The 27,904-nt window shown below is 43.1% G+C and overlaps 1 protein-coding gene and 1 long non-coding RNA gene across 7 annotated transcripts in view; one reads left to right on the top strand and one right to left on the bottom strand.

The window, feature by feature from the left end:
* Positions 1–107: 107 nt before the first annotated feature.
* On the top strand, positions 108–23,590 carry LOC102138843 (CEA cell adhesion molecule 8). 5 transcript variants are annotated; one of them, XM_005589366.5, is made up of 6 exons: positions 108–273; positions 1,147–1,506; positions 4,772–5,050; positions 5,451–5,705; positions 11,832–11,963; positions 23,081–23,590. In XM_005589366.5, exons 1-5 carry the CDS (start codon positions 210–212, stop codon positions 11,921–11,923), a joined length of 1,050 nt encoding a protein of 349 aa, XP_005589423.3. In that variant the 5' UTR covers positions 108–209; the 3' UTR covers positions 11,924–11,963; positions 23,081–23,590. The 5 variants fall into 5 exon arrangements, with proteins under 5 accessions (XP_005589423.3, XP_065391643.1, XP_005589424.3 ...); XM_065535571.2 differs by lacking the exon at positions 23,081–23,590 and adding an exon at positions 18,345–21,521; XM_005589367.5 differs by lacking the exon at positions 23,081–23,590 and adding an exon at positions 13,476–15,720.
* LOC102142708 (uncharacterized) overlaps positions 9,134–27,904 on the bottom strand; it is a 161,790-nt gene continuing 143,019 nt past the window's right edge. For both annotated transcript variants that reach the window (XR_010583368.2, XR_010583367.2), the window contains one exon: positions 9,134–11,236. This is a non-coding gene — a long non-coding RNA (uncharacterized lncRNA). The remainder of the gene's footprint in view (positions 11,237–27,904) is intronic.

Below are 27,904 nucleotides of genomic sequence, written 5' to 3'. Positions count from 1 at the left end.
AAGGAGGGACAAGGAGGCAGGACTGAGAGGGGAGGGGACAGAGAGGTGTCCTGGGCACAGACCCCGCCCATGAGCCTGAGAAGTGCTCCTGCCCCGGAAAGAGGCTCAGTACAGGAGGAGGAAGGACAGCACAGCTGACAGCCGTGCTCAGAAAGTTTCTGGATCCCAGGCTTATCTCCATAGAGGAGACCACACAGGCAGCAGAGACCATGGGGCCCATTTCAGCCCCTCCCTGCAGATGGTGCATCCCCTGGCAGGAGCTGCTGCTCACAGGTGAGGAGAGGACTTCCTGGGAGAGGACAGGAGGAGGAAGCACAGTGATAAGCTGGGGTCTCCTGGGGAGGACAGGGCTCTGAGAGGGGACAGAAGGCTTCTGTTGGAGCCTTAACAGAGGAGAGGACACAAGAGAGGGGCAGGGGTCACAACAGGGAAATCACATTGAACTGGAATTGGTGAGAGGCAGGAACATCTCAAGTGTTCCATATTCCTGGTTAATCATCACTGGCTGCTACAATTTGAAAAATGATAATAATAACCATACCAGATGACACTTCAAATAAAAGCATAACCAGGGTATGAAACATTGCCCTTAGCCAACAATGTCAGACATTGGCAAATAAACCCCAGCAAGCAGAGGGCCCTGGGAATGCTCATGAACTCATCCACAGGAGTCTGCAGCCTGTCCCAGGCACTGGGGTGCAGCCAACATCACACAAGTCCCTGCCCTCACAGAGCTCACACTCTCCTGGGGAGGAAGACAGACACACAAAGAGATCTAGAATGTGAGGTCAGGTGCTGACAAGAGCCCTGAAAGGAACACAGCAGGGAAAGGTCAGAAAGGGAAGACCCAGGGTCTCCAGAGGAGGTGTCAGGGAAAGGGTCTCCCAAAACACCTGATGTGAGCAGGATCTGAGGGCAGTGTGGAGGGAGCCGCGAAGAACCCTGAAGAAGAGGATTTCACACAGGGAAATGCTAAGGTCAGAGGTGTTGAAGAAATGGGGGCTGCTGACCTTGACTCAGTAGGGGACACACACACACACACACACACACACAACCACAACCACAAACTCCAAAGCAAAAGTCCCCATTTTTCCACTCCCAATACACAGGTTGTAATATTGATTGATGTTCTCTACCCCATCCTAGCCTCACTTTTCACCTTCTGGAACCCACCCACCACTGCCCAGCTCACTATTGAAGCTGTGCCATCCAATGCTGCAGAGGGGAAGGAAGTTCTTCTACTTGTCCACAATCTGCCCCAGGACCCTCTTGGCTACAACTGGTACAAAGGGGAAACGGTGGACGCCAATCGTCGAATTATAGGATATGTAATAGCAACTCAAGTAAATATCTCAGGGCCTGCAGACAGCGGTCGAGAGACAATATACCCCAATGCAACCCTGCTGATGCAGAACGTCACCAGAAATGACACAGGATCCTACACCCTACAAGTCATAACGCTAAATCTTGTGAATGAAGAAGTAACTGGCCAATTCAGCGTACATCGTGAGTGATTCCCCATGACCTCTGGGTGTTGGGAGGTCAGTTCTACTTCACACACACAGGATTGTTAGGCCTGGGCTGTGCCTGTGTCCCACTCTGCATTACATCCCACTTTAGGGTTTGGACATGTAGTGCAGGACCCACACAGGGAAGATAGACTTCCACAGATCAGAATTCCTTTCCTGCATCCAGACCCTGCAGACACTCGCGGCAGAGGAAGGACAGTCTGATGGCGGGGGCTCAGCAGGAGGAGATCAGTCTCAGCCAAGCACCCCGTGCCCTCCCCATGGACCTGACCCTGAGAAAGACTAAAGAACTGGGTCAGGGCCTGACCTGAGGGGCCCCCTGGGATCCTCAGAGAGAGGCTCATCCCTGGACGCCCCTGCTCCAGACCCCTGTCCCAGGATTCTGACTCCAGGTGACCCCAGGGAACCTGTGCCAGCACTGGGTTATTGCCTCCTGGGCAGGGCCAACTAGGAGCAAAGATTTACCAGCCGTCTAAGGGCTGTGGCTTCTGGAGCTGCTCACCAGCCAGGGCTCAGACCCAGAGCCTGGGTAAGGACAGAGTCTTGTCCTTCGCCTGAGACTCAGAGTGGAGAGGACAGATGGGCAAGCTTCTTAGGTCATCAGCCAACTGGCCTGGGAGGCTTAGGAGACTATTATTTATTTTAATAGAAGCTTATTATTGAGAAGAAATGGAGGCACAGGAAGACACAGTCACTGAACCAGGGTCACACAAACACGAGGGACAGATCAGGGTCGCATGAGGTCTCCCTCCAGCCACAGCCCCATCCTCTCTTCCACAAGAAAGCAGGGCTTATTGCGTTCCATGGACCCCATGGTCATCCATTGACTCAAATCCTTTCTTCCTGGGCATCCAAAGCTCAGAGAAGTGAGAGCAAATCAGCACAACTGATTAATTTGTACAGAACTAAATCACCTGCCCCAACTGTCAGAGCCGGTGCGAGTAATGTCCAGCCTCCCTCTAAGATCCTAACCCCACTCACTGAACCTGAAATCCTGTTTCCTGATGTGTTGCTGGCACTCCCATGGAAGGACAAAAGAGAAGACTTTGCTTTCTCTCCCCACTCATACCCTGCACCAGGACAGGCCCCACATATGACACACCCTTGATCGTTCTCTCATGAAGGAGAGAGGGAATGAACAAGAGAATGAATGATTCAAAACCTCTTTAGAGACTAGATCCTGGATGGCCAGGCAGGTGCTGTCTGATGGGTTTACTGCCTGTTCCACACACATCTGTGTCCTCGTGATGGCATCATTGTGATAAATGGGGTCCTTCAGGTGGGGAGACGCGTGAGCCACTGGCATTTCACTTAGACTGTAGCCAATTTGCAAAAACCTAATCAAACTCTACTGTGTCTCCTGAGGTCAAGAGAAAATGAAGACAGCATTGCACATGCCTATTTTGGGTTCTTCTCAATCTTGCCTAACTCTGCGTAGGAATTAGGGGCAGGAAACTTTCTAAATTTACTAACATAACACACATCCCTTCTCCTAATTTGGCATTGTTCCTCCCTTTATGGAACTGACACACCTAAGACTTCCTCTCTGACCGGTTGTGTCCTCCTAACAGGACTCACGTGCCTCCCTCTACCTGGGAGCTGCTAATTTCAAGTGTACTTCAGGATCTTCCTTTGAGCATAATGTGATCCTGCTGGAATTCACAGGACGCCTAAACCTTATTTTGTTATCAAGAGAAATACTCCTCCCACCAACTGATTTATATCTGTGGACAATTAAGAACAATTTCTACTTATGGTAAACATTTCATGTTTCCTCCAATTTTGTTTTTGACTGTAGTCAGAACATAATATCTAAACTCCTGACAAATTTTAAAACGCAAGCTACAGTTACACATGGACCATCAAAAATCCAAAATCTGAAATGCTCCAAAATTCCACATTTTTTGGCCACTAATGTGATGCTCAAAAGAAATGCTCACGGGGGCATTTTGGATTTGGGATTTTCAGATTTGAGATACTAAACCGGTATGTATACTGCAAACGTTCAAAATTTTTAAAAAGTTAGAAATTCAAAATACTTTTTGTTCCTAAGCTGTATGTATAAGAAATACTCAATGTGTATGAACTATAGGCATGAAGCTGTACAGCACACCTCTAGAACCTCCTCATCCTGTGTAACTGAAACTGCAGACCCATGAACAACATTCCATTCCACCCACTCCCAGCCCATAGCAACCACCATTCTACTACGTGATTCTGTGAGTGTGACTACCCTAGGAACCTCATGTAAGTAGAATCCTACAGTATCTATCCTGTGAGTGACTTATTTCACTTTGCATAGTGTCCAATGGGAGAAAATATTTGCAAAACTTCTTCCCAAATTTCTCTCATAACTGTCAAACACCCATGGTCCATGAGAGCCAGATTTCCAGCACTTCATGCTCCCCCTTCCCGCCAGTCAGTTTGCATTTGCAAATGTCCACATGTATTTATGGGAGGATCCGCAGCTCCTCACCTGCCCTCTGCAGGGAAAGAAGGGACATTAAAAACCAAGGAAAGGAAACATGGTTCTGCTCCAAAGCCACCTGCTCTTGCCTGTCCCCTTCACTCCTTCTAGATCATTCCTCGGACTCTGCTCTATCTTTAGAGGTCACTGGCCCAAGTAAGTCACGATGAAACACCTGGGAAACACTGCCCTATCTTGTGGCTCCACTGCCTGATGACGGAACCGACCTCCAGGCTTGCCCCTGGGCTCCCCTGTGTTATTTCTGTTGAAATACCCAGTCCCAGGTCAGGCTGCCCAGTATCCTCAGGAATTAAGGACAATGGCAAGTCCCATCGTCTCCCATCTCTAGAATGTTCTTGGAAACAGAACTCTCAAAAACACACCTCAAGGGGCAAAGTAGGACTGTGAAGCTGGAAGGGACCCAGCACCTATGTTCCAGGTGAGGACCCCAAGGTGGGCTAGGCAGGCAGCCGGTCAGGGAGGGATGAGAAGAGACACCAGGATCTGTAACTCCCCGTCCTGGGTGTGTCCACAACCCAGCACTGCTGCTCAATTCACACTTCAGAAAGTCTGTGCTTCTCCCACACAGAGAAGGCGGCCTCATGGTCTCTGAGCCCTGATCATCGTGCATCTGTCTTGTGACATACACACCTGCCACGGGCTTTTAAGGACTCGAGTAGGCTGAGAGGTGGGAGATGCCAACTCTGATTGAAAGATGCCTGTGGAGGAATCAAAGGTGCCACACAGGACAATCTTCTCTCTGTTCTCTGCACAGCGGAGACTCCCAAGCCCTCCATCTCCAGCAACAACTCCAATCCCGTGGAAGACAGGGATGCTGTGGCCTTAACCTGTGAACCTGAGACTCAGAACACAACCTACCTGTGGTGGGTAAATGGTCAGAGCCTCCCGGTCAGTCCCAGGCTGCAGCTCTCCGATGGCAACAGGACCCTCACTCTACTCAATGTCACAAGGAATGACACAGGACCCTATGAGTGTGAAATACAGAACCCAGTGAGTGTGAACTTCAGTGATCCAGTCACCCTGAATGTCCTCTGTGAGTATCTTCTGTTCCTCTGTGGCCCAGGCCGCGAGCCCAAATCCACATAGCCAGAGGCCGGGCCTCTCAGTCCCTCTCAGCTCCAAAGATGCAGATCCCCACCCCTAGACACCCAGCTGGTCATGACTTTCTACCCCAGGCAAACATGGGTAGGCCCAGCCTCGACCAAGAATAAGAGGGGAGGGGGTGTCCCTGTCATGGGAGACTTGGGGTCTACATCTTCTGATGGGAGAAACGGGTAAATGTCTTGGACTCTGTCTCAGTAGACACAGAAGGGGTTTGGTTGGGAGTTTAGAGTTGTGGCTTGGCTCAGAGGGACACTGTGGCCTTTCTACAGACCAGGAGCTTCCCCTTCCCTCTGATGACATCACCTGTGGCTTTATTCTCTTTGCTCCAGATGGCCCAGATGCCCCCAACATTTCCCCTTCAGACACCTATTACCTTCCAGGGGTAAATCTCAACCTCTCCTGCCATGCAGCCTCTAATCCACTGGCACAGTATTCTTGGTCTGTCAATGGCACATTCCAGCAACACACACAAAACCTCTTTATCCCCAACATCACTGCAAAGAACAGCGGATCCTATGCCTGCCATGCCACTAACTCAGCCACTGGCCACAACGGGACCACAGTCAGGATGATCACAGTCTCTGGTAAGTGGATCCCTGGAGCACTGGCAGTATGTTTTCTGGTAGAGTCTATCTGGCTTTCAGAGATGAGCCAGAAAAAAAGTTTTATTCCCAGCCTGTGTCCAATGGCACAAGCAAATCGCCAATTTTTCTCCTAAACCCTCCCAATTCATCTCTACAGACTCTCTTCTGCCTGTTTTTCTGATTTCTCTTGGCTGATCTTGGGGCTGACCTGAGAAATGTGGAAAGGGGCCTTCGTCAGCCCCAGAGCCCTATGTCATGGAAAGGGCTTCACAGAGTGGGAAGAAGGAGGGTCCTCAAGGTCAAGTTGCTTTTCTTTGTCACCAACACATGGCACCCCCTATGTTTCTGTTACCCCTTTGTTTTCTTTTACCTATGCCATTAGCTGAAAGAAACATCCAAGGCTTTGAAACAAGCCACAACGTTCTCCAAATGAGAGGAGGAAGCCCCTTGGATGAGGGAGGAGCAGCTCAGACTCTGCTCCCATCTCTGCTCCCAGCTCCCCTGGTGACACCTGGGGAGTGGCCAGGGTGTATGGAGAAGGTGCCCAGGTGGCCTGTCCCAAATCTGGCTAAATTAAGTTGCCTGTTGAAGCCAAACCTCCCCCAAGTCAGGCTGCAGAAAAATGGGAAGACAGGGAACCTCCAGAAAGACTCCTCAGCTGTGTCCTGGCTCTGAAGTCACGGGCTGCATGAGGCTGTGGGCACAGCACGGAGGACAGTGAGTGATGCACACTTGGAGACATAGGGAGATTCAGCCACAGGGGTTCTGCATGGGAGGGAAGGGGCAGTGCCAGTGTGTATTTATAGAGGTAAGACTACCAGCCACTATATATATATTTTACATGAGACCATTAACTATGTCTTTTCTTTTCTTTTTTTGTTTTTTTTTGAGATGGAGTTTCACTCTTGTTGCCCAGGTTGGAGTGCAATGGTGCGATCTCGGCTCATCACAACCTCTGCCTCCTGGGTTCAAGCAATTCTCCTGCCTCAGCCTCCCAAGTAGCTGGGATTACAGGCATGCGCCAACACACCCAGCTAATTTTGTATTTTTAGTAGAGACAGGGTTTCTCCATGTTGGTCAGGCTGGTCTTGAATACCTGACCTCAGGTGATCCGCCTGCCTCGGCCTCCCAAAGTGCTGGGATTACAGGCGTGAGCCACCATGCCCAGCCACCATTAACTATTACGATGCGTGCAATTTAGTGTTGTGTAACCATCACCACCATCCATTTCCAGAACTTTTTCATCTTACCATATTAAATTTCTCTACCCAATAAATAGTAACTCTTACTCCTCCTCCCCCAACCCCTGGTAACCTCCATTCTACTTTCTGTCTCTGTGTAATTGACTATTCTAACAACCTTATATAAATGGAATTGTATAACAGTTCGCCTTTTGTGTCTGGCTTGTTCCACTTAACATAATGTTTTTAAGGTTCATCCATTTTGCACCATGTATCAGAATTTTCTTCCTTGTTAAGATTGAAGAACATTCCATTGTATGGATACACCTCATTTTTCTATCCACTTATCTTTCAATGGACTTTTCAGTTGTTTTCACCTTTTGGTTATTGTGTGACTAATGCTGCTGTGAACATTAGTGTACAAATATCTGTTCAAATTCCTTCCAGTTCTCTTGCACATATGTCCAGAAGTGAAATTGTTGGATCAAATGGTAATTCTTTGCTTAATTGTTTGAGAAACAGCCATACCATTTTCCACAGAGGCTATAACATTTCACACTTCCATCAGCAGTGCACTAGAGCTCCAATTTCTCCACCTCCTTAAAAACACTTGTTTGTGTGTGTGTGGTTTTTTTCTAATCAAAGCCATCCTAATGTGTTTGAGGTATTCCATCATTGCGGTTTTGTTTTGCGTATCTCTAAGTATTAGTGATGTTGAGCATCTTTGCATGTGCTAATTGGCCATTTGTATGTCGCCCAGGCTGGAGTGCAGTGGCGCGATCTTGGCTCACTGCAAGCTTCGCCTCCCGGGTTCATGCCATTCTCCTGCCTCAGCCTCCCAAGTAGCTGGGACTACAGGTGCCCGCCACCAAGCCTGGCTAATTTTTTGTATTTTCAGTAGAGATGGGGTTTCACCATGTTAGCCAGGATGGTCTCGATCTCCTGACCTCGAGATCCACCCGCCTCGGCCTCCCAAAGTGCTGGCATTACAGGCGTGAGCGACTGCCACCGCGCCCAGGCAGTCTTTCGTCCTTTTTTAATTGGGTTGTTAGATTTTTGCTGTTGTGAATTTGTAGTAGTTCTTCATATATTCTGAAAATTAATCCCTTATCAGACATGATTTGCAAATATTTTTCCCACTTCAAGGGTTGCGTTTTCACTTCCTCGACAATGTTCTTTGATGTATAAAAGGTATTGATTTTCATGAAGTTCAACTTACCCATTTTTTCTTTTGTTGCCTATGCTTTTGTTGTTATAACCAAGAAACCACTGTGAAATTCAATGTCGTGGAGTTTTTTTCCCTGAGTTTCCTTCTGAGAGTTTTATAGTTTTTACTCTTACATTTGGTCTTTGACCTACTGTGGGTTAGTTTTTTGTATATGGTGTCAGGTAAAGGTTCAGCTCATCCTTCTGCATGGATTTCCAGCTTTCCCAAAATCATTTGTTGAAAAGACTACACTTTCTTCATTGAGTGGTATTGGCACCCTTATCAAAAATCATTTGGCCGGCCGGGCGCGGTGGCTCAAGCCTGTAATCCCAGTACTTTGGGAGGCCGAGGCGGGTGGATCACGAAGTCAGGAGATCGAGACCATCCTGGCTAACATGGTGAAACCCCGTCTCTACTAAAAATACAAAAAACTAGCCGGGCGTGGTGGCGGGCGCCTGTAGTCCCAGCTACTCGGAGGCTGAGGCAGGAGAATGGCGTAAACCCGGGAGGCGGAGCTTGCAGTGAGCCGAGATCGCGCCACTGCACTCCAGCCTGGGTGACACAGCAAGACTCCGTCTCAAAAAAAAAAAAAAAAAATCATTTGGCCATATATGCAAGCATTCCTTTCTGGGCTTCCTATTCCATTCCACTGGTTTCTATGTCTTCCTTTATGCAAGTACCACATTGTATTGATTACTGTGGCTTTGTAGTAAATGCTGAAATCAGGATTCAGCATTTTTTCTCAAGGTTCTTTTTTTCACGATTGTTTTGCTATTTTGAGTCCTGAAATTCCATATGAACTTCAGGATAGATTTTTCTCTTTCTGCAAAAAGAAAAGTCATTGGAATTCTGAAAGAAATTGTGTTGAATCCATAGCTCCCTTTGCGTAGTATTGTCCTCCTAACAATACTGAGTCTTCCAATCCATAAAAACAAAATGTCTTCACATTTATTGAGGTTGTCTTTAATTTCCTTCAGCAGTGTTTTCTAGTTTTCCGAATACAATCCTTTCACCTCCTTGGTTAAACTTATCCCTAAGTATTTTATTCTTTTTGATGTTAATGTGAATTAAATTTTTTTCTTAATTTCCTTTTTAGATTGTTCATTGTTAGTATACAGAAATGCAACTGATGTTTGCACGTTGATTTTGTATCCTGCAACATTACTGAATTTATTCATAAATTCTAACAGGTTTTTTTCATCTTTAGAGTTTTCTACATAGAAGTTCAAGTTAGCTGTGAACAGACAGATAATTTTACTTCTTCTTTCCAATCTGAAAGTCTTTTTTTTTTTTTCTTGCCTAATTTCTCTGGCTAGGACTTGTAATACTATGTTAAACAGACGTGGCAAAAGCAGGCATTCTTGTCTTGTTCCTGATCATAGGGAGAACGCTTTCAGTCTTTCTTTATTGAGTATGATGTTAGCCTTGGGCTTTTCATATACTGCCTTTATTATACTGAGATGGTTTCCTTCCATTCATACTCAGTATGTTTTTATTAAGAAAGAATATTGAATTTTGTCAAATGAAATTTTTATTCAAACTTCCTACTAATTATGGGTCTATTTAGACTTTTTGTGTGTGTTTCTAGGAATTTGTCCATTTCACCTAGGTTATCCACTTTATTGGCATGCAGTTATTCATAGTATTTTTGTAAACAATATTTCTCTAGAACTGATATATAATATCTCCATTTTCTTTTCTTCTTTCTTTTTCTCTTTTTTTTTTTTTTTTTTTTTTTTCTTTTTTTTGAGAGCAAGAGAGAGAGAAAGACAGAGTCTCACTCTTTAGGCTAGCCTGGGCTGGAGTGCAGAGGTGTGATCACAACTCACTATAGTCTCAACCTCCTGAGCTCAAGTGATCCTCCCAACTCAGCTTCCCAGGTAGCTGAAACTACAGGCGCATGCCACCATGCCTGGCTGATTTTTTTTTTTTTTTTTTTTTTTAAATTTTGTAGAGACAAGATCTCCCTATGTTGCCCTGGCTGGTTTCAAATTCCAGGCCTCAAGCAATCCTTCCGATTTGGCTTCCCAAAGTGCTGGGATTGAAGGTGTAAGCCACCATGCTGGGAGTCCATTTTCATTTCTGAGTATAGCAATTTCAATCTTCTCTCTTTTTTTTCTTAGTCAATCTAGTTAATGGTTATCAGTTTTGTTGATCTTACTTTGAAGAACCAACTGTTGGTTTCATTGATTTCCTCTACTGTTTTTCCATTCTCCATTTCATTTATATCAACTCTAATCCTTATTACTTCCTTCATTCACTGTGTTTGGGTTTAGTTTTTCTCCTATATCATAAAGTTGTAAATTAGGTTGTTGATTTATTTCCTCTTTTGTAAGTGTTTACAGTTACAAATTTCTTGCACAAGATTCTTAACTTCTCTGAGCCTCTGATTTCTCAACTGAAAACTGCAGTAACAGTGTTTGCTTCATAGCATTGTTTTAAGGGTTTAATGTAATCATCAATGAAACCTTCAGCAAAATGCCTCACACAGAGAAAATGTTTCATAAATTTTAGCTGGTATATTACTACTATAATCATTAGCTTCAAGTTGGGTAGTCCTAGAATCAAATCTCAAGTCTACTTTTCACCAGTCATATGACATCAGGAAAGTTTTTTCGCCACTCTAAGCCTTTGTCATCTCATCTGTAAAATGGAAATAATGTCTACCTGACAGGATTATTGTATAAAACAAATGAGATACAGGTAAAGTATTTAGCACAGGGCCTGGCCCATAGGAGGCGCCCCCAGCAGTAGCTAACATAGCATTAATAATCAACCTGAGTTGACTGGTGAGGGCCAAAAGTAAACGGTTCCAATAGAAATAAAGAAACAGATGCAAAAGGTTGTGTGTGTGTGTGTGTGTGTGTGTGTAAGAGGTATCTTATGTAAACACACACACATATTTAAAAAAGAGGCAACACAGAAAACACGAGGACATGGTTACTGGCTACATGTGAAAGAGACAGAAAAAAAACTAAGTGCAAAGAATCAAACCAAGTATGTTAGTTTTTACCCAATGAGATGCAACCAAGATGAGATTAGACATGCAAGATAATTTATTAGGAAAAACACCTGTGAGGGAAAGTGGGGCAGGTGTGAGAGGAGCCCAGGAGAGCCCTCAGACCACGATGCAGATTTGATTCCTGTGAAGGAGAAAGAAAAGGAAGTTTTAGATAGCAATGCAGTTCTAAGTGAGTTTAGGCAAGGCTGATGGGGCGTCCTCCAACTAGTCACCCGTCAGTGTTAAACAGAGTCTCACAATACTGGGCTTGCTTCCATACCCCTTCCGGGAGCCCCTGGAAAGAGAGGTCTCTGTGCAAAGGAGGTGGTCAATTTGGAATGCCCTGACCTGGGCCTTCTGTCAATCAACTCCCTGCCATAGAGACCTGCCAAAACTAAGACACTCAGAAAAAGATGCAACCGTGAAAAGGTGGAAAGTTCTAATGACACATAGCAATCAGCTTTTTCACATCACAAAGCCTTCAAAAATATCTAAGTAAAGAAAGGCCAGGATGAAATTGACAGAGGCCTGATCACCAGCCTAGAAACATGGTGAGAGGGAAAAAACCCTGCAAGAATACAGATGGCTAATCACCTCCCAGCAAGCTTCCCACAAAAAATAATGTATTCCTTGAAAAAACAAGTAGAGACTACTTCATGCTAGGAACTGGTTCCTGGGGTACCCCACTGTAAAATGGCATCACCTTCATTCCTTCTTTTCTTTTCTTTCCATGACAGATGCTTCAGTACAAGGAAGTTCTCCTGGCCTCTCAGCTAGGGCCACTGTCAGCATCATGATTGGAATACTTGCCAGGGTGGCTCTGACATAGTAGCCCTGGTGTAGTTTCTGCATTTCAGGAAGACTGGCAGGTATGATGGCCTTTCCTCTTGTCCTGTTTCCTGCAGCGTTGACTGCCATGTTTGGGAGAGAGACCTGTATCCTGGGACTGGATCTCCTCCTCCTCCCAATAAACTCCTGCTTCTCAGCACTAATTCCTGCAGGTCTCTTCTTCCCTGGTCTGCATGCTTCCTGTACCCCACTGTCTCTTAGACATAATTATCCCCAACCTCTGCTCATTTGTTTCCCAGATTCAATACACTATGAAAGTCTTCTGATCCTTTCTTAACATCTCTCACTTGCGTCATTCTCTCCATTCCCACAGACCTCAACGAACTGTTCAAAGTCCTGCTTGACTCCTTGTCTCCAGGCTTCAAAATCTTCCTTGCATATGACTGCCTCATTACCTTCCTAAAATCTAGTTCACTCACCTACTGAAGAATCTAAAGGGTCCTATTCTGGCCTATTTTATAAGTTCACATTTCTTCTCTTTACTAATCCTTCTCACTTCCTTTATCTCTACTTCCTAGTATAATTCCTCCATCCTAATTAGAACTGTCTTCCTACACATCCCTGCCCCTCTACCCCAAGTACACATAGAACTCTTAGTTCCAATGCTATGCTTAGAAACAGGGTAATTTCCCATCCACCATCTGAACTGTGGAATTACCCACATACCCTTCAAAACAAGTAACCTCTGACCTCATGGAGAACAATGACTCTCGCATTAATGTGTGAACCTGAGATTCAGGACACAACCTATGTGTTGTTGAGAACCTTTTCCTGATGACCAATTCGTGTGTTCATGAAAGATACAGAAATGAAGAAGGCAGGGTCCCTACCCCAGAGAACATACAGCCTAAGACAGGAGATAAGATATGAAAAATAATTGTGATACCAAAATAGAAAAAAGTAAATGCCACAAGAAATCAGAGAAATCTGATGGGAAATATAGCCACACAATGGAATCACTGAGAAACATTTTTTTAAATGATGCTCAAGCCCCACCCATAAATTCTGACCCACTATCTGGAGTGGGACCCAGGCATTGGTAATTTTTAAGCCTTCCCAGATGCTACTAACACATAACCAGGATGGAGAACTCCTGTTCTAATAGGTAGAACATGAGGCTAAAACAATGGTTCTTTAGCTGGGAGCATTAGAATTTCCTAGAAAACTTTTTCAACATATACAAGCCTATACTTTGCTGGCCCTATTCATTAATGGGCTCCACCAAAAACTCAGTAATCCAGTTGAAAAACAGAAGCTAAGTGGAAAAGCTGCCTTATTTGATATGTTAAATTACATGGAAAGCATTGTCAACTGATAAGTGCTGCTAAACCTTCTCTAAGTTATATTTACAGGTATGTTACTGATATGAGTGTTCCAAAAATTACATGAGATTCCTAGAAATCGAATATGTTATCATTCATAATGTCATATGCCACAGAAGTAACAAAATTTCTATGTGAGCCGTGTCTTTATCATAATGAACTCCCCTCAGAGTTTTAACCATAGTCGTTTTCAATCTTTGTCATTCACAGACAGTTGTTTATATTCTTCCTCAAAGCATTTGCAATAAGCTACCATTCAAAATTGCTTCTTTTTCAAGATTTATGGAAAAGACTCTGACAAGCACTCTCAAACACAAGTTTCTGATAACTTTAAGATCATACCACTGAACTGTCTAAGAACTTGCAAACAGGCTGATACCGTCATGAAATTGCCGACCAAAACACAGAAGGAAAAAAACATCAATTTCATTGAACTAAATAATAATGAGGATAATATTTTTAAGTTTTTGTTTGTTTGTTTGTTTGTTTGTTTTTTGAGATGGAGTCTGGCTCTGTCGCCCAGGCTGGAGTGCAGTGGCGCGATCTTGGCTCACTGCAAGCTCTGCCTCCCGGGTTCACACCATTCTCCTGCCTCAGTCTCCCGAGTAGCTGGGACTACAGGCGCCCACCACCGCGCCCGGCTAGTTTTTTGTATTTTTGGTAAAGACAGGGTTTCACCATGGTCTCGATCTCCTGACCTCATGGTCCGCCTGCCTCAGCCTCCCAAAGTGCTGGGATGCTGCGTCCAGCCCATTTTTAAGATTTTTTATTTGAAAATTTGCCAATTCTTTAAGTGTTTTCTTTTTCAGATTTATGAATTTCTTCATCTTTTAAGCTATCTATAACTTACTGCCATTTGGTAAAGTAGACTTTTGTGAACAAAAATTATAACATTTACTTTTGCTCCCTACCTGACTGCCACAGAACTAGGCAACTATTCCTGAGTATTCATATGTTTATTGTAATTCAGTTATTTGTACAAGTTCAGTGAGAATCTGCTATCTTTATAATGGAACATATTTTAAAACATCCGTTATATTACCAAGGCTTTGATTGGGATGTTATATTTGAGAATATACATAGAATGATAGATTAACTGTCTAATCTATCGTGTCAACCCCAAATTTTTACGTATGAGATCCTTTAGTCCACCCAATGGCTGATGTTAGCAGCATCTTTAACACAACTGTTTGTTCAAATGTACTATGGTCCCTTTTAGAGTCAGACTCCTAGACTTACTTGTTCTCACTGCCTGTTTTAATTTAACCCAGGTATGCAACGCTAGATAATAAAATTGCTCCCTATTGGCTGATCAGAAAGGAGTCTCTATAGTTTATGACGCTTCTTGTTGCACATGGACAAATATATCAGGTGTTACAGAGTCTCAGTTACAAAAACTAACAAACATGCTACTTGGTTAAAATGGCTACACTCATCTGGTTCATTCTTTGATCTATTCTATTTTAGTTGGTTTGCATCTTGCCAAAAGTGCATACTCCAAACTCTTAACATTATCTTCCTCATCGTCATACTAGCGGTCTCCCTGGTGTGCTGTAATCTCTAAAAGTTTTAAATGTTTGCGTGCTGCCATCCATCAAATATCAAATGGTCTCTATTTGGCTGGAATTACATAAACTCAAAGAAATGTGTGATCAGGAGGATATCATAACCTATAAATGATGGAAGCCAAAAATGATGATAACTGAAGGTAATGCTAATGCTTTAAGTTTTGGTCACACTCTCACTAAAGTGAGAGTCTAAAGACTCCAAATTAGAGCCACTCATGCTACATGCTACATACTCCAACTGGAATTTTAAGGAAGCAGATCTCAAAACAGACTAGTGTTTTCTGAAAACAGAAGATTCCAGTCTCCCTGAGTCAACATCATAAGGAAGTCCCCTCTGCTTTAACATTTACCCCAAAAAAAAGTAACCTGAAGTACCCTGATGTTAACCGATCCATTTATTTCTATGGCTCTGTTTACTGGCTCCAATTTGACAAAACCCATTGTTCTGTTATTGTATTGCCCAGGGGGAGCTATCATTGTGTTCGTAGAGTGGGAGCTGCCCCAAATCCTGAATCACAAATAAAAGCCTATTAGATCTGTAACTACATTAGTTGAAATGTTATCTTTTGATGCATGTTCACAGCCAGCAATGGTTAGTGGAGTCTCTCCGGCTGCTGCATTTTCACCCTGACCCTCCCGCCTCCCTCTTTCACTTACAAGGACGCTTCTGATTACACTGAGCCTCCCCAGATAATCCAGAATAACCTCCCATCTCAACAGTGAAGTCTTTTTGCCAAATAAAGTAACATGCACAGGTTCCTGGCTGGATGATCCTGGACCACTCACTTCACCTCCCACAGCCTTTTCTCATCGGCAGCACAAAGATGACTCTTACTGTATCAGAAGATGACAGTCCAAGAGTAAATTAAGATGTGTAAGGTATTAGTCACAGAGCCTGTACCCAATGAGCACTCGGTAAACATTCCTTTCAATCTGTTCTTTTCACCATCTCATTTCTCTGATCCTCACCCATCTTCTTCTTCATCTCCTCTCTCTTCATCGACTTACACACTCTTAACTTGCCATTGAGAAAGAAGTCATGCTCCCCATTCTCTTGGGACTCTGCTGGGCTGTTCTCGTGATAGAGTCTGCCATCCACTCAAGACAGCCCACATTATTTATACAAAGAGGTCTGTTTAAAACAAGAAGTCCTCTTTATGTTCACATAAATTGATACACACTTTCTCAGTCCCAATTCTGCCCTGTTAATTCATACATGCACTTCCGTATTTCACACTTCTTCAGTCTTTCTCTTCACAACCTATAAACAAGAGTAGTACTGAGACAAAAATAATAACCAGGGCTACAAGAGGGGATTCCTTTAGCAAAATGAATATTTTCCTTTAACAAGACGAATGCTTTCCTTTGACGAGATGAATGCTATGTGCAAGGTAGCCCTGAAGCCCGTTTCTGTACTTGGCTTAGACCAAAGCCATTTGAGTCTAGGACACACTCTCCGGCAACAATTGTGACAGAAGCCACACCCATTCTGGGTATCCCTGCTGTTGGGTAAAGGCATTTTCACAGAATCTTGTGCATGAGTTACTGCTCCCCAATCCTTCCACTCTTGGAAGTTAAGCTGCTTCTGCTTAACCATCTTCATCTCCAGTTGGCCTGCTAGGACCCTGGCTGGAAAATACCTCCTCACCCTACACATCCAGGATGGCACCTTTTCCTATTCCCATAATCATAATAGTTTGCACTGACTTGGCACTCACTATGTGCCAGGCACTATTCTAAGATCTTTCCATGTAGCTAACATCTTCACAAAAATTCCTGCATGTTATCCCCATTTTTACAGATTAAAAAAATGAAGCAGGCCAGGTGCGGTGGCTCACACCTATAATCCCAGCACTTTGGGAGGCTGAGGCGGGCGTATCACAAGGTCAGGAGTTTGAGACCATCCTGGCCAACATGGTGAAACCCCATCTCTACTAAAAGTACAAAAAAATTAGTCAGGCCTGGTGGCAGGCGCCTGTAGTCCCAGCCACTCGGGAGGCTGAGGCAGGAGACTGGCGTGAACCCAGGAGGCAGAGCTTGCAGTGAGGTGAGATCGCGCCAGTGCACTCTCGCCTGGGTGACAGATTGAGACTCCGTCAAAAAAAAAACGAGGCAGAGAAGTAATGTACCCACTATCACCCAACTCCATAATTTAACCTCATCCTCCACTTCATCTGGGAAGAGGATACCCTGAGATTTCCAAGGTCTCCTGAATGACATCCACCTTCCAGAATGATTTTTGCCGCCTCTACTTTCAGGATTTGACAAAGAGCCCGGATTTTGTTTTCTGTCTCACCCTTCACTTATGCACCTGTTCCCTAACGCCACACTCACAATGGCACAGCCCTGCATAAAAGCTGGCTTTGAGGAATCTCAGTCTCTTTTGGAAAAAAACAGAGCCAGGTTCCCAGTCATTATAAAGTCAGTTTTACTCAACTGTCAACCATTTTTACAGCCATTCTCTGGTCACAAATGGAGTTCCCTATGAATAGAAAGTATAACAGGAAGGAAGTAGGAGAAGGGTGAATTCCTATTATGGCCACAAAGAGGAAAAGATTCCAAATCCAGTAGCAGTCATAAAACACACCCAGAGTGGGTGGCTCTGAGAAATGACAGTCTCATCTGCCTCTTTGCATGCCTGTTGGCCTCTGACTTCCTTCTCAGCCTGTTCTTCCTGGTCTTGCTTTCTTAGGTTAATACTAATGGCCTGGGAGCTGGGGCCAGACCTGGGCACACAGCACTGAATGAGGAGGGGGAGGTAGAGGAGGCAGAAAGGGAGAAGAGTGTTTGACTCGTGGGAACCTAATTCACCTAGGTACACATCACCTGGGTAGCAAAGGGATCAGTGAAGGCCTGTGCAAGACTCATGGTGGTCATCCAGAATGAGTGACTGAGGCAAGGGTCTTAACCAGTTAAGGTTTATGGAGCCAGAGCTTGAGAGTGCACCCTGGAAAAATACGAATCACAGAAAACTTCTGTGGGTGTAATGTTCTCTCTGAAGAGGCTGCAGAAGGCTTAGTATTTATATATTTCCTTACGGGGGGGAAGGCAGGTAGAAAGAGATGGGATAGGTGGAAGAATAATTGATCTCATCTTGCCTTTGTTCTGTGCCTGGGACGATAAATATTAGAATAAAACTTAACAGGCTCTAGTTTTAGGAGCTAGATTTTGATTGCACACCTGAAGTTATAATTGACATGCCTTGTTTTATGAAACGCTATACATTTTGAAAGATTTTGAGGCCAGCAAAGAACTATTTAGGGGGCAATCATCTGGAGATCCCTGAGGCTTTCTGGCTTCCTGTTCCCCCCACCCCCCACCCTGCTTTTTTTTTTTTAAGAAAAAAAAAATACTCTGTCACCTAGGCTAGGGTGTAGTGACATGATCGTAGCTCACTGTAGCCTCAAACTCCTGGGCTCAGGAGGTCCTCCCACATCAGCCTCCCGAATAGCTGAAACTACAGGCATGCACCACTGCACCCAGCTAATTTATTTTATTTTATTTTTTGTAGAGATGTGGTCTCATTTTGTTGCTCAGGTTGGTCCTGAACTCCTGGCTTCAAGCGATCCTTCCACCTTGGCCTTTCAAAATGTGAAGATTTCAGAAGATGCTTCAGAGACTCTAGAAAAATGAGTCTATAGGCCGGGTGTGGTCTATGGGCAGGGCACCACACCTGCCCACCCCCTATATTATTCTAAATCTTTCAGAGAAATCACTGTTAAATACATGACTTTGTGGCTGTATGTTTCATCTGATCTTACATCCCTATGAAGGCTCATTCCTAGGAAGTCATCTCCCATGGAAAAGGGGGTGAAGTCAAATCAGAAAAGGACCAAGGACTAATTATAGCAACAACAACAACAACAAAAAGTATAATCCTGGAATCCAATCGAGGATACACAACTGCCTCCTCGATTAGAGCAATTCTTTGGGCCATCGCCACTAACACTTCCAGTTGCACATTGGCTCACCTGTAATGTCTGCAGCAATCTATAGGATAGACTCATTTCTTTTTTTTGTTTTTTTTTTGAGACAGAGTCTGGCTCTGCCGCCCAGATTGGAGCACAGTGGCACGATCTCGGCTTACTGCAAGCTCCGCCTCCTGGGTTGAGGCCATTCTCCCGCCTCAGCCTCCTGAGTAGCTGGCGCTACAGGCACCTGCCACCACGCCCGGCTAATTTTTTGTAATTTTTAGTAGAGACAGGGTTTCACCATGTTAACCAGGATGGTCTTGATCTCCTGACCTCGTGATCCGCCCGCTTCGGCCTCCCAAAGTGCTGGGATTACAGGCATGAGCCACCGCGCCCGGCCTATAGACTCATTTTTCTAGAGTCTCTGAAGCATCTTCTAACTGCAGTGACACTCTCACAGATTTCTCTGAATCTCAGTCCAAATCTAGTGTTCATGTGACCCTTTTGTGTAGTCCATACATCAACAGGCACAAAGGTTCTTTATATATAAGTTCCTGTGATTTCTCCAACAGTTTACTTAACTCGTCTAGTTTCAGTTTTCAGGGCTTGAAGAAAAGCACATTTTTCATTTCTAATATTCCAAAATGGAAGAAAATCTTGAAATCATTACTTTTGATACTCATAGCCAGGAAAGAATTTAGGATTCAGTCCAAATTATAGGCAAATAATAAAACTCAAAAATAATGAACAAGCCTAGAATTTAATAACAGTTGTACTGAAGTTTTCTTCTGAAACACAAATTTTTCTCTCTCCAGGCTCCCATTTTTATGAAAGACAAATCATAGTAGGACAAATGTATTTGCAAAATAAGTTTTAGTCTTATACCTGGCCTGATTATTTGCATAAAGTACAGCAACAATAGTGGTTGGCATAAAGAGAGTCTTTTTAAATTGGCTTTGCTGAGACCTTTTTCGTAAGGAATCTCAAATTAGACTTCCAAAAGCCTCTCAAGGCTATACAAGCCAGGGATTTATCTGTGCCTGTAGATACTTGTATGAATTACGTGAATTCCTCTTTTCTTGAGGTCTCAAAATAACTTGGGGATTCCTGGCCCTATCAGAAAGTGACATTCTTTACTTACCACAGATCATTAACTTTTTAAAGAAACTGCATAGACAAGGTAACCAGGTCAGTCTGTCTAAGAGGCTTTTTGTGAGTTCTATAAAGTCAATCTCAATTCCTCATAGCATTCTGGTCATATCTGAAAATATACCATTTCACTCAAAGCCTTAGTAAAATAACCAGTGTCTCCAATTGTATCCTGTTACAAGAGAAAACAAATTCTTATGGAATTTATGCAAATACCTATATTGCCATAAATTAAGAATATGCACAAATAGTTTATTTTTGTAGAAATTGGGTAGAGAGAAAGATAAATCTTTCAAATTGTGCTCACAAAATTATACTTTACCCAATTTGTTGTACGCTAAAAAGCTCAAAAGGAAGAAAAAAAAAAAACTTTTTTGACTCTGGAGAACAAAACATTAAAAAAGTCAGCATGAAATTTTTTCATGACAAAAAAGGTCATGAAAAAATCATTTTAGTCCTGTATCAATTTACCCCCACATAATTCACTCTTGTTCCACTTGATGTTGGGTTAGCAATCATCATGAATGCATTTATTTGTAACTAAAGTCCTGGGTTTTTTTTCCTAGTCCAATGGCATGATCTCCATAGTTATGAGAAGCCAATATTCAAGAGTACTTGGAAGAGTCTATTCCACAAATACACTTCAAATGTGGTTCGAGGACAGCAAAAAAACAATTTATGAGGGAGGTCATCCGGATATGCCTAGGGCCTTTTCGTCTTCTCCTGAGGCTCTGGCTAACGTACAATGCTTTGACACAAGGTTGTAAAGTAACAGTTGTTCATTTGGGGAAAAAATGAGGGTCTTGCATGACTCAATCTCCAGGCTGAAGTATCGCTTTGGTGAAATGAGTTTGGCAGTCCTGAGGTGTTTATTTTCCTTTACATAATTTTAGAAGTTGTACTTTCTTGATATTGTCTGACTGAGAACAAAGGGATGAGTGTGGAAGGCATCACAGCTTTCTCCCATTTACAATCCCATTGTCATTCCCTTCTTCCTCTGCTAGGTTACATTCCTCTGTTGATAGATAATTTATTTACTGAGTTGTGTTCACAAAAATCCAAATGTCAGTTGAACTTCTTAAAGTCCTAAGCATTCAGTTCAGTTCAAGGTCATCTTAGTGATGACCAGATACAAATATTTTTGAAGATCTATAGAAAATTTTGATAAGAGAGTTCACACCACCCACAATACCTTTGGAACCACTGAGCTACAGGAATGAAGAGGAAGTAATCTGCTATATGCTGGGGACCTTTATGTTTGCACCTCATCCAATGCTCACAATGACCCTTTAAGTAGGCACTATTATCCCTCTATTCCAAGACATCAAAATTAACTTGTCCCTTATCTCACCTGACAAAAGGACTCAGACTCACATATTTCTGAATCCTAAACTCATGCTTTCAGCAAAAGACACTAACAACAGAGTAAATAGACAACTTACAGAGTGGGAAAACATATTTGCAAACTATGCATTTGACAAAAATGTAATATCCAGCATCTATAGGGAACTTAAACAAATTTACAAGAAAAAAAAAACCACTAAAACGTGAGCAAAGGACATGAACACACTTTTTTTTTTTTTTTTTTTTAGTGTAGTGGCGTGATCTCAGCTCACTGCAACCTCCACCTCCCGAGTTCAAGAAATTCTCCTGCCTCAGCCTCCCAAGTAGCTGAGATTACAGGTGCCCACCACCACATCCAGCTATTTTTTTTTTTTTCATTTTTAGTAGAGACAGGGTTTCACCATGTTGACTAGGCTGGTTTTGAACTCCTGACCTCAATCCACCCACCTCAGCCTCCCAAATTGCTAGGGTTACAGGTGTGAGCCACTCCACCTGGCGAACAGACACTTTTCAAAAGAAGACATACATGTGGCCAAACAGCATAGGAAAGAAAGCTCACTATCACTGATCATTCAAGAAATGCGAATCAAAATTACAGTGAGATACCATTTCACACTAGTCAGAATGGCTATTATCAAAAATGTCAAAAAAAAAAAAAAAAACATGCTGGCAAGGCTGTGGAGAAAAGGGGGTGCTTATACACTGTTGGTGGGAGTGTCAATTATTAGTTCAATCATTGTAGAAAGCAGTATGGCAATTCCTCAAAGAGCTAAAAACAGAACTACCATTTGACCCAGCAATCTCATTACTGGGTATATACCCAGAGGAATATAAATCATCCTATCATAAGGACACATGCACACGAATGTTCACTGCAGTACTGTTCACAATAGAGAAGACACAGAATCAACCAAAATGCCTGTCAATGGAAAACTGCATTTTTAAAATGTGGTACATATACACCACAGAATACTATGCAGCCATAAAAAATAATGTGATCATCTCTTTTGCAGGAACATGGGTAGAGCTAGAGGACATTATCCTTAGCAAACTAACACAGAAACAGAAAAACAAATACTGCATGTTCTCACTTATAAGTGGGGATAAGGCTGGGTGCGGCGGCTCATGCCTGTAATCCCAGCACTTTGGGAGGCTGAGGCGGGTGGATCATGAGGTCAGGAGATCGAGACCATCCTGGCTAACACAGTGAAACCCTGTCTCTACTAAAAATACAAAAACATTAGCTGGACATGGTGGTGGGTGCCTGTAGTTCCAGCTACTCGGGAGGTTGAGGCAGAATGGCCAGAACCCGTGAGGCGGAGCTTGCAGTGAGCGGAGATGGCGCCACTGCACTCCAGCCTGGGCGATAGAGCGAGACTGTGTCTCGAAAAAATAAATAAATAAATAAATAACATTACATTAAATTAAAATTAAAAAATAAGTGGGAGCTAAATGATGAGAACACATGGACATAATACGGGGAACAACAGACACTGAGGCCTACAAGAGGGTGGAGAGTGGGAGGAAGAAGAGGAGCAGGAAACATAACTACTGAGTATTAGGCTTAGTAGCTGGGTGATGAAATAATCTGTACATCAAACCCCTGTGACACGGGTTTACCTACATAACAAAGCTGCACATGTACCCTGAACCTAAAATAAAAGTTTTTTTAAAACCACAATAAAATTCAAACATCAACAATTTAATCTCTAATCCTTCTCCAATCAAAATTTTAAGTTTTTTTAAAAGAAAAACTTTTAATGAGCAGAATAAATTGATTTTTTCTAAAATATAATATAATAAAATAAAACTCATGTTTCACTCCATACCATTGTGCCTACAGGAATTCAAAGAAAGGAAAGATGACTGCTTCTAACAGAAATAACTATACAGGCTTCAACGAAGAGACAGGATCTGAAATGGGCCATTAGGACAAAGAACAACTCAGGAGGCTGAGAACACAGGCAAGGGTATGATATGAACAGGGAAAATAATTAGAAAATGTTTGGAAATGAGAAAGTAAAATGTGGGTCAGGTCCTTCAATGTAAATCAAGGGGGTAGATTGGGGCCGGGCTATGAGGGCTCTGAATGACAGCCTAAGGAATGGGAACTTCATCCTACAGATAAGAGAAGTCACTGGAAAGCTCTGAGAAGCTCACAAACATGACAAATAGCATTTCCAGGAAGATTACTCTACAATATTAGGCAAGATAACTTGGGAAATGGTCTTCAACTCTGGCAACTTAACAGAAATACCTAGATTTCTTCTTTGTTTTCCAAACTTTTCATTTTGAAATAATTTCAGACTTTCAAAAATGTTCCAACAATAGAGTCCCCATATACTTTCTGCTCAACTTCCCTAAATATTGTTTTAGATAACCACAGTGCAAACATTAAAATCAATAAATGATCACTGGCATCGTACAATGAATGAATCTACAAACCTTATTCAAATCCTCTTTATCTTCCCACTAATGTCCTTTTTCTGAAACAGAGTCCAATGTATGACCACACATTGCATCTCATTGTTCTGTCCTCTAAGTCTCCTTTAATTTGGGACAGTTCCTCAGAATTTCTTTTGCCTTCATGACCTTAACATTTTTGAAAAGAATTGGCGTGTTATTTTGTAGAGTTATCCTCAGTTTAAATTTTTCTAATTTTTTCTCATGATTAAACTGAGGTTATGCACTTCAGGCAAGAAAACCAAAGAGGTGATTTTGTGCCTTCTCCATCCATATTAGGATGCCCTGAGATGTCGATATCTCTAATTAACGGGATGTTAACTTTGAGCCCTGGACTAAAATTCCTCCACAATAAAATGACCATTTTCCTTGGAAGCACTCTTAACCAACCAATGGCTGGGCCACACCATGCACCAATCAAATCAGACATACTTGGAGAAGGCACAGACATTGGTAGGTTTCAAATGCCCTACAAGTGACTCTAACCAGTATCCAGGGATGGAAACTCAAAGTTTAGACAATGAAGATTAGAATCCTGGAAATCAGCTAGGAAGCCATTCCTTGGGCTTCTCTTTTCAAAAAGAACATCCAATTCTAGACACAAATAAATCATATGGACTTTGGCATGGACCCCTGGTAGGAAAATGAGAAGGTTAAAAATCCTCTTATTGAGAACATGATGAGTGAATAGACTGCTGTCTAATAAAAAGAGAAGGCAGGGCTGGGCATGGTGGCTCACACTTGTAATCCCAGCGTTTGGGGAGGCCAAAATGGCTAGATCACTTGAGCCCAGGAGTTCGAGACCAGCCTGGGCAATATGGTGAAACCCCATCTCTACAAAAACAGACAAACAAATAAACAAAACAAAAAATGAGCTGGGCATGATGGCATGTGCTTGTGGTCCCAACTAATCAGGAGGCTGATATGGGAGGATCACTTGAGCCCAGGAGGTGAAGGTTGAGGTGAGCTGTACTCCACTACACTCCAGCCTGGGTGTCAGAGTGAGACTCTGTTGAGAGAGAGAGAGAGAGAGAAAGAGAGAGAGAGAGAAAGAGAGAGAGAGAGAGAAAGAGAGAAGGCAGGACACTAAGTGAAGTGACCAGCCCTCCTGGCCTATTTTCTCTCCAGATATCAGAAACCCTGGCTTCAGTAATAGTGCACACCCATATATTTTATTTTCATAAGCCTGACATGAGCTCCTAATTGCCACTGATAGGGACAGAATTATGAATCATGTGATCCAAATATACGACCACAAGTGCAAAGATGCACACTTCCACATAGAGTTGAATGAACAATTCATAGACTCCAGATTGAAAGTACATGACCTCCCTTAAACAAACCTGTCCTCCCCATTTGGTCCTTTGTCCTTAATCTCTTCTGAATCTGTTGTAAATTTTATGAAATAGGAAAGTGTACACATCTCCTGCCACCAAGTTGTTTAAGTTAGAAAATACTGTGGTCAGGCCGGGCACAGTGGCTCACACCTGTAATCCCAGCATTTTGGGAGGCCGAGGAGGGTGAATCACCTGAGCTCAAGACCAGCCTGACCAACATGGAGAAACCCCATTGCTATTAAAAACACAAAATTACCCAGGCGTGGTGGTGCATGCCCGTAATCTCAGCTACTCAGGAGGCTGAGGCAGAAGAATCGCTTGAACCCAGGAGGCAGAAGTTGCAGTGAGCCGACATGGTGCCATTGTACTCCAGCCTGGGCAACAAGAGTGAAATTCTGTCTCAAAAAAAAAAAAAAAGAAAAGAAAAGAATGTGGTAAACTTCCTTAGAGTTATTATCTTAGGGTTTCCATAAAGGGATATCATCAATCACCTCCTCGGAGGGGCCATCTGATAAGATGAAAAAAGAAAACGCCAATTCAACCAAAACCCAGAGTCAGGAAGGAACCTGACAAGAGCAATCCCTAGGGTATTCACATGCCTGCCAGGGTCTGGTGCTGCTGGTGCAGGAGGAACTGCTGCTGGCAATAGCTGGAAAAAAAAAAAAAAGAGACGGCAGCTCTAACACTCAGGGGGTAGTAAGAAAAGAACTCACTCAATTAGCCTTCAATTCTCACACAGCCAATACCCTTCCAGCCTCCCTACAGGGTCTCACTGGGAGGACTGGCACATAATTAAATGCCAATACATGGGCGAAACAATCTATAGAAGGGTAGGATCAACTGGGTCAGAAATGCTCATAAGGCCGGGCATGGTGGCTCACGCCTGTAATCCTAGCACTCTGGGAGGCCAAGGCAGGCAGATCACTTGAGGTCAGGAGTTCGAGACCATCCTGACTAACAAAGTGAAACCCCATCTCTACTAAAATACAAAAAGAAAAAACTTAGCTGGGCATGGTGGCACACACCTGTAATCCCAGCTACTCGGGAGGCTGAGGCAGGAGAACTGTTTGAACCCAGGAGGCAGAGGTTGCAGTGAGCCGAGATTGTGCCATTGCACTCCAGCCTGGGCAACAGAGTGAGACTCCTTCAAAAAAGAAAGAGAGAAAGAAAGAGAGAAAGAGAGAGAGAGAGAGACAAAGAAAGAAAGAGAAAGAAAGAAAGAAGAGAGAAAGAAAGAAAGGAAGAAAGAGAAAGAAAGAAAGAAAGAAAGAAAGAAAGAAAGAAAGAAAGAAAGAAAGAAAGAAAGAAAGAAAGAAAGAAAGAAAGAAAGAAAGAAAGAAAAGAAAGAAAGAAAGAAAGAAAGAAAGAAAGAAAGAAAGAAAGAAAGAAAGAAAGAAAGAAAGAAAGAAAGAAAGAAAGAAAGAAAGAAAGAAAGAAAGAAAGAGAAAGAAAGAAAGGAAGGAAGGAAGGAAGGAAGGAAGGAAGGAAGGAAGGAAGGAAGGAAGAAAGAGAAAGGAAGGAAGGAAGAAAAAGAAATGCTCACAAAAGAGACAGGGTTCAGGTTAGGCCTTGAATGGTTCAGCCTTAGGAAAGTGGAGACATGGAGAAACATAAGCCAGGGAACCAGATGTCAGGCACCACTGTAGATGCTAGGGTTTTTTTGTTTTTGTTTTTGTTTTAATTATACTTTAAGTTCCGGAGTACATGTGCACAATGTGCAGGTTTGTTACTTATGTATACATGTGCCATGTTGGTGTGCTGCACCCATTAACTCGTCATTTACATTTGGTGTATGTCTTAGTGCTATCCCTCCCCCCTTCCCCCACCCCACGACAGGCCCTGGTGTGTGATGTTCCCCACCCTGCGTAGATGCTAGTTTTAAAGAGGGTCCGAGGAATGAGAGTAGGCTTGCAGATGTTATTTTATTTACTCTCTCAATCAATACTTGAAATTATTTCAGAGGAGGATGCTCATCCTCAGAAAGGGGAAGTAACTTGTCAAGGTCGGTGGTGGATATGGGATTAGAAACTTGGTGAGGCTAACAGCAGAGACCGTGTAACCACCACTACCACTGAGAGACCTGAACGAAGTATGTCTAGAGAACAGGAAGGAGCAGGGGGAGCCAGAGCACAAACAGTCAGTTAAAAACACAGGGAAGTTATGTAAGCTTGCTAAAGGGGGAATCACACGTTGTAGAGGCATGAACAGTAGATATAGAGGTTCAAACTTGATCTTGTGATTATAGAAGAGCCCCTGAAGGTTTTGAGCAAGGGCAGAATCAGTCAAAGTGAAACCTTAAGCCAAGATCAGTGGGTGGTGGAAACGGGGTTCTGGGCTCCTAAGGTAAAGAGATACCACCAACAACAGTGTAGGGGGCCACGTGATGCATGGAACAAGAATTGGACGGAGAAGCTGAAGTCCTGGGCTTAAATGCAAAAAGTCATGCAGTGAGGGCACGGCTATGGAAGGTAAGTTATATTCTCTCTCTGTAGTTTGGTCTCTCTTCAGCCATAAATCACATGCAATGAGAATTAATATCTAAATGACCCTCAAACCTTGCTACTCAAAGTGTCGTCCACCAACCAGCAGCAACGACATCATCCAAAACTCCTTAGAAACTGAGAATCTCAGGCCCCACCAGAAGAATCAGAACCTGTATTTAATCAAGATCTTCGGGTGATCCATGAACACATTAAGATTTGTGAAGCACTTCTCTCCAGTGTCTTCCACTTCTAAAATGCAACTATTTCATACTCATCTCAACTATGTAACCTCACAAGAGAAAAATAATAATGAGGTTTACCTTTCACCTCATTCGTGACATTTTCTTAATCCTAAAAGCCTCTTAGGCTTGCCCACATTCTGGT

The sequence above is a fragment of the Macaca fascicularis genome, chromosome 19 (assembly GCF_037993035.2).
Source record: "Macaca fascicularis isolate 582-1 chromosome 19, T2T-MFA8v1.1".
NCBI lineage: Eukaryota > Metazoa > Chordata > Mammalia > Primates > Cercopithecidae > Macaca > Macaca fascicularis.
The sequence above is the reverse complement of the archived record's forward strand: the minus strand, read 5'-3'. Positions and strand labels throughout refer to the sequence as shown.

Excerpts from the sequence above, each read along its gene's own strand:
- LOC102138843 (XM_005589366.5), top strand. The coding sequence starts at position 210 with ATGGGGCCCATTTCAGCCCCTCCCTGCAGATGGTGCATCCCCTGGCAG. Across the intron at positions 5,051-5,450 it reads AGTCACCCTGAATGTCCTCT|ATGGCCCAGATGCCCCCAAC; the intron begins GTGAGTATCTTC and ends TCTTTGCTCCAG. Across the intron at positions 5,706-11,831 it reads CAGGATGATCACAGTCTCTG|ATGCTTCAGTACAAGGAAGT; the intron begins GTAAGTGGATCC and ends TTTCCATGACAG.